General features: G+C 43.4%; 1 protein-coding gene across 1 annotated transcript in view; it reads right to left on the minus strand.

The window, feature by feature from the left end:
• The window catches only part of FGF2 (fibroblast growth factor 2), a gene marked incomplete at its 5' end in the record, with an annotated part of 69654 nt that overhangs the window by 17687 nt on the left and 36242 nt on the right, over positions 1-15725 (minus strand). Inside the window, one exon of the mRNA XM_030565076.1 lies at positions 5565-5668. Within this exon, the coding sequence (XP_030420936.1) occupies positions 5565-5668 (104 nt within the window). The remainder of the gene's footprint in view (positions 1-5564; positions 5669-15725) is intronic.

Consider the following 15725-nt stretch of genomic DNA (forward strand, 5'->3'; position numbering starts at 1 on the left):
GCCCATCTATAAAAAGGGAAATAAAAACAACCCAGGAAACTACAGACCAGTTAGTTTAACTTCTGTGCCAGGGAAGATAATGGAGCAAGTAATTAAAGAAATCATCTGCAAACACTTGGAAGGTGGTAAGGTGATAGGGAATAGCCAGCATGGATTTGTAAAGAACAAATCGTGTCAGACCAATCTGATAGCATTCTTTGATAGGATAACGAGCCTTGTGGATAAGGGAGAAGCGGTGGATGCGATATACCTAGACTTTAGTAAGGCATTTGATACGGTCTCGCATGATATTCTTATAGATAAACTAGGAAAGTACTATTTAGATGGAACTACTATAAGGTGGGTGCATAACTGGCTGGATAACCGTACTCAGAGAGTAGTTATTAATGGCTCCCAATCCTGCTGGAAAGGTATAACAAGTGGGGTTCCGCAGGGGTCCGTTTTGGGACCGGCTCTATTCAATATCTTCATAAACGATTTAGACGTTGGCATAGAAAGTACGCTTATTAAGTTTGCGGATGATACCAAACTGGGAGGGATTGCAACTGCTTTGGAGGACAGGGTCAAAATTCAAAATGATCTGGACAAATTGGAGAAATGGTCTGAGGTAAACAGGATGAAGTTTAGTAAAAAGATAAATGCGAAAGTGCTCCACTTAGGAAGGAACAATCAGTTTCACACATTCCGAATGGGAAGAGACTGTCTAGGAAGGAGTATGGCAGAAAGATCTAGGGGTCATAGTGGACCACAAGCTTAATATAAGTCAACAGTGTGATACTGTTACAAAAAAAGCAAACGTGATTCTGGGATGCATTAACAGGTGTGTTGTAAACAAGACACGAAAAGTCATTCTTCCGCTTTACTCTGCGCTGGTTAGGCCTCAACTGGAGTATTGTGTCCAGTTCTGGGCACCGCATTTCAAGAAAGATGTGGAGAAATTGGAGAGGGTCCAGAGAAGAGCAACGAGAATGATTAAAGGTCTTGAGAACATGACTATGAAGGAAGGCTGAAGGAATTGGGTTGTTTAGTTTGGAAAAGAGAAGACTGAGAGGGGACATGATAGCAGTTTTCAGGTATCTAAAAGGGTGTCATCAGGAGGAGGAGGAAAACTTGTTCACCTTAGCCTCCAATGATAGAACAAGAAGCAATGGGCTTAAACTGCAGCAAGGGAGATTTAGGTTGGACATTAGGAAAAAGTTCCTAACTGTCAGGGTAGTTAAACACTGGAATAGATTGCCTAGGGAAGTTGTGGAATCTCCATCTCTGGAGATATTTAAGAGTAGGTTAGATAAATGTCTATTAGGGATGGTCTAGACAGTATTTGGTCCTGCCATGAGGGCAGGGGACTGGACTCGATGACCTCTCGAGGTCCCTTCCAGTCCTAGAGTCTATGAGCACCGTGGAACACCGCTTTTGGGCTCAGGAAACAAGCACTGAGTGGTGGGATCACATTGTCATGGAAGTCTGGGATGACGAGCAGTGGCTACAGAACTTTTGGATGAGAAAAGCCACTTTCATGGGACAGTGAGAGGAGCTCGCCCCCACCCTGCAGCGCAAGGACACAAGATTGAGAGCTGCCCTGCCGGTGGAGAAGCAGGTGGCTATTGCAATCTGGAAGCTGGCAACTCCAGACAGCTACCGATCGGTCGCAAACCAATTTGGAGTGGAAAAGTCGACCGTTGGAATAGTGTTGATGCAAGTTTGCAGGGCCACTAATCGTATCCTGTTAAGAAGAACCGTGACTCTGGGGAACGTGCAGGACATTGTGGATAGCTTTGCACAAATGCGTTTGCCTAACTCCGGAGGGGCGATAGATGGGACGCATATTCTGATTCTGGCACCACTCCACCTAGCATCCGAGTATATTAATCAGAAGGGGTATTTCTCTGTGGTTCTCCAGGCGCTTGTGGATCACTGTGGGCATTTCATTGACATTAACACAGGCTGGCCTGGAAAGGTGCACGATGCACACATCTTTCGGAACAGTGGCCTGTTCAGGAAGATGCAGGCCCGGATTTTTTCCCCAGACCACAAGATCACAGTAGGGGATGTCGAAATCCCCACTGTGATCCTTGGAGACCCCGCTTACCCGTTAAAGCCTTGGCTCATGAAACTGTATACAGGGAAGCTTGACAAGAGTAAGGACCGGTTCAACTACAGGCAGAGCCTGGAGGCTGAATTTGCACAGCCAGAGAGCAGGGCTACTAGAGAAGCCCAGCACAGGGCTTCAAGAATTAGGGATGCCTTGAGGGAGGAATTTGAGGCTGAAAAGCAACAGAAATGTTTGGTGCCTTGCACGGGCGTGAAGTGCAGTGGTTACAATGTTAGTAAGAATCTCTCGCCTATGCAGCTTGCCTGTGTGCAGCCATGGTCTCCCCACCCCTCCTTGGCACAGTGGCATGGACGTGTTAGCCTGACTGGGACAAGGGACCACTGCAGCTCTCCCTATAAACTTGCGCAAGCGCATTGCCCACACTCAGGCTGAAACTTTTGAAGATATTACCAAGGCCGATTACCGTGACATGATAGACCACATCAATGGGCTATTCCACATCTAGACATGCATGCATACAGCCCTAACCCCCCCTCCTCTCCCGAAACATTTCCATCCTGAAAATAAAAGCTGCTTACCGGGAACCCACTCCTCTGCTTGTCCTTCACCAACAAGTTCCAGCTGCTGCGACTGGCTACCTTCCTCCTGGCTTAAGAAGAGCTCCTGGCTGCATGCCTTCTGGGACTCCGGGGTGTCTCCTCCCACCACAGTACCCTCACTCTCGGTTTCCTTCCCCTCTTCCTCGTCCTCTAACCCCCCCACACACCCCCACTCTGTCCGTCGTGGTCATCGGATTGGCAGTGGGGTCACTCCCAAGTATCGCGTCCAGCTCTTTGTAAAAACGGCAGGTCATGGGGGCAGCACCTGAGCGGCAGTTTCCCTAGTGGGCTTTGCAATAGGCACTCCGCAGCTTCTTTACTTTAACCCTGCACTGCACTGCGTCCCGGTCATGGCCCCTTTCCAGCATGGCCCTTGAGATCTGCCCATAGGTATCATAATTCCTACAGCTGGAGTGCAGCTGTGACTGCACAGCTTCCTCACCCCAAACACTGATGAGGTCCAGCAACTCGCCATTGCTCCATGCTGGGGCTCGTTTGGAGCATGGAGGCATGGTCACCTGGAAAGATTCACTGATTGCACTCCACACCTGGCTGAGCAAACAGGAAGGGGATTTTTAAAATTCCCGGGGCATTTAAAGGGCGGGTCACCAGAGGCCAGGGCAGTAGAGTGCGAACTGATGAGCAGAGTGGCTGAACAGGCATTCTGGGATACCTCCGAATACTCTGGAGGCCAATTACAGCGCTTTGGTGGCCACACTTGCGGAGCAGCAACTGCATCACCAGCGCTGCAATCCTTATACCCAGGCAGAGCAGGAGTACAGACAGCGCTGCAGCCAGGGAGATGCAGCTCTGTATGTGCCTTGCAAGTGTGGAAGGTGAGTAAGTTGCAGCGCTGTAAACCCACCACCAGTGCTGCAACTCTCCAGTGTAGCCAAGGCCTAAGAAATAGCTGTATGCTCAAAAAGCCATTGAGGTTCACAGATTATAGCTAGTATCAGATGTCTCATATCCTGACTTTCCTCCTTGAATATTTCTGTATATTTTATTAATTGGCTCTAGCAGTTTGTGGCTGTTTTAGTTGATATATTGTATTTACATTTGATTTTTTGTTGGAGGAAAAAAAAATGTAGCAGCCAATAATCTCTGGTATGTCATAAAAACACAGCCTTTTGTAACCCTGATAAGTTATGTAATGGAGGCCAGGAAATGTGTCTCTCTCTCAGGGCTTGTCTACACAGGCAAGTTTACAGCATTACTATACCTCTTCCTGTGGACTAAGTGATCAGATAGCAAGTGTGAAAAATCGGGACAGGGAGTGGGGGAGTAATAAAAGACCCAAAAATTGAGACTGTCCCTATAAAATCGGGTCACCCTACTGTGGACACTTTCCAGAATATGAATGCCCACACAGGAAGTTAAATTGTATCAGTATCATTATACCAGTACACAGTCATACTGGTAAACCTCCCCATGTAGACACCATCCTACAAGCAATCCTTAGTATCATCTCCATTTTGTCTGCATGACCTTACAGATACCACTGCTGAAGACTATCTTGCAATACCTTCCTAGGAAAACAAGAGCCAGATTCAACCCACACCCCACTCCCTCCCTGCTGCTCAGCTGGTGCAAAGAGACCATTAAAAACTGACTAAAAAGGACAACTGTGGATTTGTCCTGGTGTAGAGAGTCTGCTGCTGGGAACAGAAGAGGGTGTGTACAAAGCTGGGTCGTGCTCCACTGATCCTTGCTGGTACAATGGTCCCTTGGGATTGCTACTAACCTACATAAATTAGAGCTTCCCTAAGGCTGCTCTAAATTATGGAGAGGCAGGGGGAGAGCAGACTGAACTGGATCTCAACTGCCTTGAGGATTAAAAGAACAGAAAATTCTTTTAGCCCTCCTTTAGGATCCTTCACTAATTGGAGCTCAGCTGGAAGTTAAGAACTAATCCAATGTGTCTTTAGTTAAGGAGAATTTCACAGAATATTTACACTGCTTGTTCCAGAACAACCGAAGTACTAGAGAGTCACTTAAGAGCTGGTAGAAAATTTCTGGAAGGAAATATTACAGTGATATAATGGCTCGTTACTAATGTTGGGTGTTTGGATTAAATGGATCTATATGAAAAATATATAGGTTTACACTTAAATCTGATAAAACTTCAGAAGAACATAGACATTGTGTGTGTTGTAAGTGAAATGAAAAGGGTCTGAACACTGTAGGTCCTGAAACAGAATTGATAAAAACATCATCTTTTACAGGTTGATGTTGAAGTATAATTTATGCCAAATGTATCGACTTAAGGTTTATAGTAATGCTACTACTACCCAATATATAGGAGTTCTGGCAGCTTGAAAACCAGTTAATTTTAAAAAGGTTAAGTAGTTTCAGGTGCTACACCTGCTCTTTGACTTTACCTACTACTTGTTGTATTTTTAGACACATTTTCAAAATGTATCTCTCCTAGTTTTTCAGTCTGGATAAAGCCACACAAAACAAGAAACTGACTCACTATTAAGACAAACTATGAAAGACCGCTGTCAAAAAACATAAAAATCAAGCAAACTTTAAAAACAGTTTTCACCCATCTATATTGTTTTCACTTACATTTAAGATTATTCTAACAATGGTAGTAATTTCATTTTTTGGAAAAAATTGGAATTTTTTTTGAATTGACGATGCACTTTAAAACAAAATCACTACATGTTTTTCTCTTGGTCTTATGCCCTTTGCAGGCAAGAGCCACTATGGTGTGGCTCTGCAGGCTAGGGTTGGGGAAAGATGCCTCTTCCCAGTGCTAAGTCCCGTTATTCGGGCTGGGTACTGGAGGCACAATTTGGCCATGAAATCCTCAATATGACTGGTTAGTTGGAGTAACTCCTATGTCTCAAACATCAGCTGCTAAACATGAAGGAAAGTGAAGTAAGAAAGGACTTAGCGTTGCTTACCAATGCCAATAATCTGCCATCTTCCTTCATAGCCAGAAAACGATTTGCACATACGCCTTTGATTGACACCACTCCTCTTTCTTCTGCCTGAAGTTGCAATTTGACTAGGAACAAAGAGATAAAATCAGTTCTCAAAACCATTGCTATTTAACATCTAACAAAGATTAAGCTGGACAAAGACCTGAATGTAGCTGTGATGATATTCTCCATATGCTTTATGAAAATATGCTACAAATGTGACTACGATGTAACTGAAATATGCTTTATGCAAAAGGTCTCTTGTAAGGTATCATTACAAAGCTTACAATCTACTGTGTGTTCATCTTATTTGTATACATGTATCATTCTTGTATCTGAAGCTAGAAATATTGAGTATAACTCTAGTCCTCAAGCCTTCCTGTGTACGTGTGGGCCAGCCCATAGGTAATGAAGAATGAGGTCTTACAGTGACATGTGACCATGTCACCTATAATGAAATCCATCTTAAACCTGGTACTTTTCCATTTAGAAGGAGGGGTGGGGATCAAGAGAGACAAAAGATTCCCGCCTTGTGCCAAAGCTATAAAAGGGATTGGAGCAAAACAAAGGTGGTTGCCAGTCATGAAAAAGCCCCTGTTTTCCACCTAAGATGTCTGCTGGAACTAACATGGACTGTACCAGGGAAAGGATTGAGCCCAGATTAGGAAGGAGTCTAGTCTGAGAGGAAAGCTTATTGGACATCTGAGGGTGAGCTATTACCTGTATTCAGTTTCTTAATGTATTCAGCTTAGAATTGCGTGTTTTTGCTTTATTTTGCTGGTGACTTACTTTGTTCTGTCTTATTACTTGAAACTACTTAAATCTTACTTTTTATACTTAATAAAATCACCTTTGTTTATTAATGAACCCAGAGTAAGTGATTAATATCTGGGGGTATTAATACCCAAAACAGTAACCACTGCGTCTGTTCTCCAACCACAGTCAAAACTCACTTAAAAACACTACTAGTGTCTCAAAGCAATCAGCTGTGCACGTCACAAAGCAATTCTGCTCAACTACACCACTGTGACAGGTTCAGTCACAGAGACTCCCCCTTGGAACTGTCACCTGACGTGTTGAAGTTACCTCTAAATCCGTTTTCCTGCATAAAGCTTATACAGGGTAAACTCAAATTATCCACCCTCTATAACACTGATAGAGACACATGCACAGCTGCTCACTCACCCAGGTTAATCACCCACTCTGGGTTAATTAGTAAACAGAAGTGATTTTATTCATTATTAGGTGACACGGTCACATGCCACTGAAGACCTCATTCTTCATTTCCCAGGGGCTGGCCCACAAGTACACAGGAAGGTTTGCAGGTAAATAAACCACCCAAAACCAACTGTCCTAGTCAATAGGTGCCATCAAGATTCTAAACCACCATTAATGGCCCATACTTTGCATAATTACAAGAGGACGTCAGAGCTATACTTGATATTTCTAGCTTCAGATACAAGAATGATACATTCATACAAATAGAATGAACACACACAGTAGATTGTAAGCTTTGTAATGATACCTTACAAGAGACCTTCTGCATAAAGCATATTTCAGTTACATCAGTTACATTCATAAGCATATTTTCATAAAGCATACAGAGAGCAACATCACAGTAGCATATTACAGGGAGATTAGAGATGGAAAATTAAATGTTCTGACTCTAATCTAATAAGGAAAATGCACAATAAAAACACAAATTAAATAGTTATCACCAGACTTGCACTATAACCCTATAAAAGGGATCTTGCATACCTATTATGTATACATATGCTTCTACTGTAGGTCAGATCAGCACAAATTCCTAAAAAAACAGGAACATTTATGGTGGTTGTATTGGGGAAGTCATAGTTAAGGTTGAGAGGACATTCACATTTAAAGTAGGACAGAAGTCCCTTTGTTTCACACTTTAATGACTGAATTTAGTCTCAAGTTCAGCACAGTTAACTTTTCGTACAATATGTGAATTTCTATGTAATTTCCTTAAGTAAAATGTTTACTAACATTTCAAAGTCAATATTTTCTACACTTTACTTGTAAAGAAGTACCTACATTCAATCTAGATTGTTGGATAGAAGACATTAGACTTTTGGGCATTAAAGGCATGAATCTGCACTATAGAGATATGTTAAGATCATTTATTATTTGTATTACAATAGTAGCCAGGGGGTTCATTATGTTACACAGACATAGTATAAGAGAGTCCTGCATCAAAGCCCTAGGACACAGCTGGGAATTAGATGGACACATTGAGCTAAACTGTATTGCAAAAAATTGTCAATAAAGGTTTCTAATTTTCCTCAGAAGTGTCCTGCAGCAGGGAGAGCTGACCAAGCCACCAGCCACTGGGAAGGCAGAAAAAGCTAAAAGGAACTTCAGTAGTGTAGTCCCCTGGTGCCAGTGACTCACTGATCTTACCCCCCAGGTGCAAGCAAGCTGTGGCTCTTAGCACTTAGATGGAATTGACATTACACAGAAACAAAACTGACCAGATGAACAGATTCACGTTGAGAGTCGATTACTGAACAGGCCAGATCCTCAATTGATGTAAATTGGCATAAATCCACTGAACTACACAAATCTACATTACTGGAGGTTCTAGTCCAAAATGTTCAAGCTTTGCTTAACTGTTCTAAGAAGTTCACATATTCCACGATCTTGCTTTGTGTAATATTTAAATAGTTTACTATGAGAAATATTTGACTTGTACCCTTTAACTAACCTATAGTAAAGAATAAAAAAGTTCTAAGGAACTAGGTACTACTTAAAATTCGGCCATGAAACTCAATGTTTCTTTTAGGGTTTTTTCCCCTGTGAGGAAGGGGAATGGAAGTTATGGCCCATTTTTATGTATTCTTTACCGCAATCCAATGGGATTTTTCTTTGAGGTTTCTTTTTAGCAAGCCACCACAGAAAGATGTGTACAATTAAGAGATTTTAAAAATCTGTGGACACTTGGAGGTGGGGGAGAATATCTTCTTGATACCTATTCTGTTAAATATCAAAATTATGAATTAGTCTGGTTTGTCATATTTTCATGTAGGCTTTAACAAGAGTTTGTAGAAAATTCACTAATTAAAAATATTTAAAAAACAAAGTAAGATTAAACTAAAATGTTTGCTTTACTCTATGGGGACTGAAATGGATCCTTATGAATCACCACTGCCTATTGTATTTTTGCATAAAGAGGGAAAGAACCAATTCACAGCACTTATGGATAGTACCCAAAATGGACTTTAATGTTAACTGGTCCAACTTTTCCATGTGGTACAGAAACCTGTTTAGACATAAACAGGCATTGAAGTGTTTAATAATGGAATTATTATTAGTGTCAAAATTACAATTCTCATTTAAGTCAATTATTAAACCAAAATTCTGCTTGTAAATAGCTTCAGAAATCTGCAATACAGCTGTCTACCTTTTGGGTGAGGTGGGAGTGTGGAGAGTAACAGTGTTGGGGAAGCATTCACCAGACACTTAATGAGATGACCTAGATACAGCTGTGTGAAGTATGTGTGAAAAGTAATATTGGGTTACATCTGGCAAGGGCTCATTAGGCTTCCTGATGTCTTTCAGAAAGAAGTTATAAGGAAACTGTCAAATTAGATATGCACCAAAAGTTTAAATTGTGAAAATAATGTGTTAAAAAAAAAACAACCTCAAGACCTGTACAATTGTTCCCACAATTAAAAAATAATGAAAAGTGTTGTTTTAAACAAACATCCCCATGCAAGTAGAATCAAGACATGCCTAAATGGTCTATGTACATACGCGAGTATATACCCTACGCGCTCTACTCACCCAAGCTGTGGCTCTTTCCCCCTGCTCACTCCATCTACCACTGCTATTTTTAGCCACAGTGGACTGCTGCTAGACTCTTCCCCATCACAGGGAAAATACTCCAGTGGCAGAGAAAAGGCTCTGGCAGTGGGGAGACAGAGGAGAAAGGCTCAGGCAGCTAGCTCCTGCTGCAGGAAAAGACTCCAGTAGCAGGAAGACAGCAAGGAAAAGCTCCACCAGCTCCCTGTTGCTGGAGTCTTTCCTTATAGCAGGGGAAGGCTCCAGCAAGAGGATTTTCCAGCTGCTTCCCTGCTGCCAGGGCCTTTCCTCACCATAGTGAAAGGCTCCAGCAGCAGGGATCTGCCAAAGCCTTCCCAGCTGCCAGCATTTTTCACTAACACGTGTAGCTACACAAGCAGTGAGGATGAGGCCTGCCTTCACTGCGCTGTGTAGCTACACATATCCCACACCCTGCCGCCAATGGTTGTTCAGTGTAGACATAGCCTTGAAGATACTACCCAAGCTGCTTTATGCCTGGCAGCCTGGCCCTCAAATGCCCTGAGTACAGAGGTGAAAGTAAGCTGGTATGCACCAGTATAGAGGACCGGTAAGAAAAGGAGACTGACTGAGGGAGGAAAAGAGAAGCCTGCTCCCTGCATAAGAATAGTTTAAATTCAGCTGTTCCCTGATGGTTCAGCCCCCAGGGCTAGGTTTGTGGTCTCTTTGTTAATTTCACTCACAGTAGCTGGAGGGAGGGGGGTCGAGGGGAGGGTGTGTTTGACCATGGCAGGGGAGTCTCTGTCTGCCCCTCAGGGATGAGGGGATCTCTCCTACTAATATACACAAATACAAGCATTTGACTGCACAGCTTAAATCCTGAGCTAATAAAAGCAGATAGAAGGGGAAAACTCATTGTCACATTGGTTTCTCCTTTCCTCTCTCCCCCTCCTCCAGCCAGGCTGCAGACAAGGTTCTGCATTCCTCCCCATTCCCCCCTCCCTCCAGCACGGGTTTTCCTGTAGGCTCTAGCTTACAGTAGACTGGCTGAGATGCCTGCTATTGCTGCCTGCAAAAAGAACAGTTTAAACTCAACTGTTCCCTGTGCAGTTCAGTGCCCAGAGTTAGGAGCCCATTTCTGGTATCCTTGTAATTTCACCCCAGTTGTTGCTGGGTGTGTGTGTGACCATGGCAGGAGCAGTTCTTTCTGCCCCCGGGTGAGGGGATCTCCTAAACACAATCAAATCAGGAACATTTCCAAGTTCAAATCTATCCCATTCCCTCCCCAGCAGAGGATCATGGTTGTGAAGTCCAAACTGCTTGCAGATCCTCTTTGAAATGTTACTGTTTAAAAAAAACACAACACAAAAAACACGGAGAACATGGTGGAAAGATGTGTCATGATGATTAGGGGGTATTTGGGCAAAGCAATTTTGCTAAAGCAACTACAGATTTACAGGGAAAGCAAATAGCCCCCATAGACAAAACCACAAGGATTGAAGGGGGAAAACTGACTATTCAGCTAAATTATTGTGCATCTTTTGAAAGAAATAGTAGTTTTAATTCCAATCCACCCTCTTTCTATATTGATTTTAAACACCTGAATGTCCTTAGGCCAGGGAGTGCAACTCAGATCTCTTTTTGTTTTGTCCTGCCTGCAGAGTGCAGAGGCTGAAAATTGATAAAACTTTCTTTAATATATATTTCATGAAGGCTATTCCAGTTGTCCTTCATTCACTTTCCCTTCCTCTCCTCCTCTGCTGGCTCCCTCCCTGGCTGGCTGGCTGTGGTTTTTGCCTTGGTTACTTACTCCTTAGCAGACCCAGCCCAGCAGCACCTCTGGCTCTCTGCAGGCAGCAGCCCACAGGGGCCGGTTGCTGGGGTCACTGCTGGTTGGTGGCAGGCGCAGCTGCATTGTTTGTGACACATTCATACATTATGTATGTGTATGTATGAATGTGTGTGTCATAAACAATGCAGCTGCAGCCTGCTGCCGACTGCCCCAACCCCAGCAACCGGCCTCTACTATTGTATTTTAGTAGTATTGGAGATCCCCTCATCCAGGGGGCAGAAAGAACTGCCCCTGCCACGGTCACACACAGCTTCCCCACCCCCCACAACTGGGAGTGAAATTAACAAAGATTAACCCTGGGGGTTGAACCATCAGGGAATAACTGAGGCCTTGGCTACACTGGCGATTTACAGCACTGCAACTTTCTCGCTCAGGGCTGTGAAAAAAACACCCCCCTGAGCGCTGCAAGATATAGCACTGTAAAGCACCAGTTGCGCTCCCAGCACTGCCAGCTAATCCCCATGAGGAGGTGGAGTACGTGCAGCACTGGGAGAGCTCTCTCCCAGCACTGGCGATGCGACCACACTCACACTTTAAAGCGCTCCCGCGGCAGCACCTTGAAGTTTTGAGTGTAGCCAAGCCCTCAGTTTAAACTGTTCTTATGCAGGAGGCAGTATCCCTGCTGCAAACTAGAGGGAAGCCTCTGCAGCAGCTGCTGAGTAGCAGGCAGGGAGAAAGCACAGAGCCTAGCATCGGCAGCCTGGCTGGAGGAGGAGGAGGAGGAGAAGGGGGGAAGACAAAGAGAAAAATGTGACGGTGAGTTTTCACTTTTTCAGGCTTATTCCAATAGTAAAGTTTTATTACAGACAGCACTGGTAGTAGTAATAGTAGCTTTATTTCTCTATCTATGTCATGCAATGGGAGGGATCCATGAAGTACATAGGAGAGGTGGGTGGGTTGCTTGCAATTGGACCATATGGGTAAGAAATGTAAATTACTTTCACCCCTGCCCAAACCCCAGGGCTCCCAGCCACCTCTGCAGCTGGTAGCTCCAGCGTTAATTTAAAGGGCCTGGCTCCTAGCTTCAGCCAAATCCCTGAGCCCTTTAAATCCTGATTTAAAAGCCCCAGGATTCAAAGGCCCCACCTCTTCCGATAGAGGCCACGCCTCTTACAGTTGAGGCACCTCCCCCTCCGCAGGACTCTGAAGTACCGGTAAGTCCTTCAAGTTATTTTCCCCCCTGCCTGGGCAGATGTAAAAAGTGATTTACCAGTGAACACCTACAAACAATTGTAAAGGAAAGACTTCTCAGCTTTTCTAATATAATTAATATTTACCTCTCCCTGGCCCCCCAAAAAGCATTACAGATGATTTGCACCAATGCAGAGCAGTCCTGGGCAGTTCTAAAAGCAACACGTTATCCTGCTCTTCCAAAATTTACCTGGCTAAATTTATTACTCACATATCTCAAAAGGGAAGTATTTGCTCTGAGGTACAAGTAGCAGCAAATTCAAGGCTGTATAAAAGCAGCTGGAATGTACCCATCTCATCAACTACTTATCTGTGACAATGCTGCTTTCCACTTCTGTTTTAATTGATGATGCTAGTGCTCCAATCACATCTAACTCTGAGGTGGGGTGCATGACATCACAGTATCCTGGTTTACTTCATAATCTTAAGTATGCAGCACAGTAAATAAACCTGCAATTGTACACACGAGTATCTTTAACTTGGATTTACTAAAGCAGATTATTTAGCCATTTCGTTAGCCAAATGAGGGGTTTTTTTGCAAGTACTTAGAGAAGTTCCCATAAGAAGTTACAATCCATTTGTCATCCTCTTGACTTGAAAAATGCTTTCCACAAAGGGATCACTTACAAACTCTCTTTCTCCAGCTGCTAAGTGAGGATGGAGTTTCAGATTTCCAGTGTGGCAATTCTACATTTTGCCAACAGAAAATCATGTGAGCAAAGTTACTTTTCTATAAAAATCCATGGCAACCTCTACAGTTAACTGCAACTGTCAAAATTTAGCTCTTAAAGGGATTGTCAAATGAATGTGTTTGAAATGTTCCAATAAGTGGGTAAAGCAAAGCAGGGACAAAATAAAAGGCAGAAGAGCTACTTCCCAAATATGAAACCATTGACTATTTGGATATTTGTGTTGTGACAAGATGATCTTCTGAGAGTAATGTATATTCTGACAGAGTAATGCATTTACTAACATTTATACTAGATTAATTGCTAAAATTCATGTTACACTATTCTAAAGCTCTAAAGCATTAGAATACTCACTACTTGAAGGATAAAGTTTGGTTTTAATGCTGCTGCATATTCCTGGCTCTTTCACAGAATCATAGGACTGAAAGGGGCCTCAAAATGTCTTCTAGGCACTCAAGGCAGGAATAAGTATTACCAGACCATCTTTGACAGGTGTTTTTCTAACCTGCTCTTAAAAATCTCAATGGTGGAGATTCCACAACATCCCTACGCAATTTATTCCAGTGCTTAATCACCCTGACAGTTAGGGCTTGTCTACACTAGACAGCTTACAGCAGCACCGATGCAGCTACACCACTTTAACATCACTAGAAACCCCTCCCACCTTGGTTTTTCCACAAAGTTTAAGTGTATACTCTATGCCATTATCAAAACATTGATGATTCCTCTCTCCTAATCAAAAACCTTCCTAAATATCTTTGTACAGCACACTAATAGTTACCATTCCTAAGTGAATTTAACTATGAAAATGGAACTTCATGATCAGGAGCACAACTGGCTCCCAGGAACCCTTGTTCCAGCCTCAACTTCCTTCTGCTCCTATCTAGTCCTCTGCCTCCCTGCCCTGCTCCCTATCCTGACTCAGTTCCAAACCGTTGGCTTGGCTTTGTGATCCTGACTTTGGTTTAGTGTGCTGATCCTGACTTAGTTTTGACCCTTGGCTTGGCTCCTCAACACTGATCCAGCTTCACCCTCAGTCCACTACTTGAATCCTACATCTATACTTGCCACCACTGCCACCACAACCACCAGACAAGATCCTGCTCCACTCACTGGGTAGGTCATCATGCCCTGGCAGATTATAGTTTGGAGCAATCCAAAAGAGACCAGACATAGGAGGCATGGGCTTAACAACATGGAGGTCCCTTCTGGAACTATCATAACCCCTTGTGGGATTAGGGCTTTACAATAACAGGAAGTTAAAAGGTTAAAACTACTAATATCAATTTTCTTGTAACCAAATTCTGACTTTTATCCTCTTACTTGTAATCACTTAACATATTTCTTTCTGTATTAATAAACTTGTTTTATTGTTTTATCTAACCAGTGGCTTGGAGTGAAGTGTTTGGGAAACTCCATTTGAGATAACAGATTTGTGCATATCATTTTCTTTAAATAAAAATGACCAACTTTATATGATTTGTGTTATCCAGGAGAGTGCTAGGGACAGGTATAAGACATTTCTGGGAAGGAAAGTCTGGGACTGGTAATTTGCTGCTGTTGCTAGCCATAGCACTCACACAGTATAGCTGGGAGTAATTTACATGCTAGAGGCTGAAGAGACAGCAGGACCGGGAGTGGTTGCTCTCACAGTGAAGTGTGTAAAAGGCACTCAAGGTGGAGGAATTGAGGGGACACAGTGGTTCACGAGTCAGATTATACCCTGGGTAATGGTACCCTTCCTTCCACAGCAAGGCCTCCACCACCATGGGATCACCTTTACCTCTCTGAAGGAGATCCTCAAATCCAAGTACTGATGTGCCACAATGCTGTCATTTCAGCCAGCTTAAGAGCAGGAATCTGATATTTCTGGTAGCCAGCCTTACAAAAAGATGTCAAGGACTGTTAGGACATATGATCTCTGCCTCTCCCCCACCCCAGAAAACACTGCATGAGACCAGTGGGCCTTCCCCAGATCCTTCTAACAATATCATGATCTTGATCCACCTTTTGATGGACTTCCTTGTGGAGTTGTTCCGCTCCCAAGGCTACTCATTGGTCCTAACAGTTGTGGATCTCCTGACAAAAGTAACCCATTTCATCCCCTGCCATGCCCTTCCATCACCATGTGTAACGTGTCATTTCTTGGAGCACATCTTCTGGTACCACAGCATGCCAGAACACATTGTTTCTGATCGGAATGCCCAGTTAGTCTCCCAATTTGGCAGGAATTCCTCCATTTCAATCGCCCCCACCCCACCTCTAGACTGACAGGCAGACCAAAAGGGTTGACCAGACACTGGAACATTACCTTTACTGTTTCATGAATTTTCACCAACATGATTGGGTTCCCAGTATGCCCGGCGGAATTCACTTGCAATAATGCAACCCACACCTTCATCTGGCAAAGCGTGTTCTTTGCAGACTTTGGTTTTCATCCCCAGTTTCCCACAGCCTTGGTCCTCCATTCCCAACAAAGTCATCAGGAGTTATGGCACAATTTGACAGCTGGCAAGAAGCTTTACAAAAGCTATGTCAAGTCACCCCAGACTTAAATGTAGATAAGGTATGGCTCTCCACCCAGAACTTGAAGCTAATCTGTCCCTCTGTCACACTTAACCACAAGTACTT

The sequence above is a fragment of the Gopherus evgoodei genome, chromosome 5 (assembly GCF_007399415.2).
Source record: "Gopherus evgoodei ecotype Sinaloan lineage chromosome 5, rGopEvg1_v1.p, whole genome shotgun sequence".
Taxonomy (NCBI): domain Eukaryota; kingdom Metazoa; phylum Chordata; order Testudines; family Testudinidae; genus Gopherus; species Gopherus evgoodei.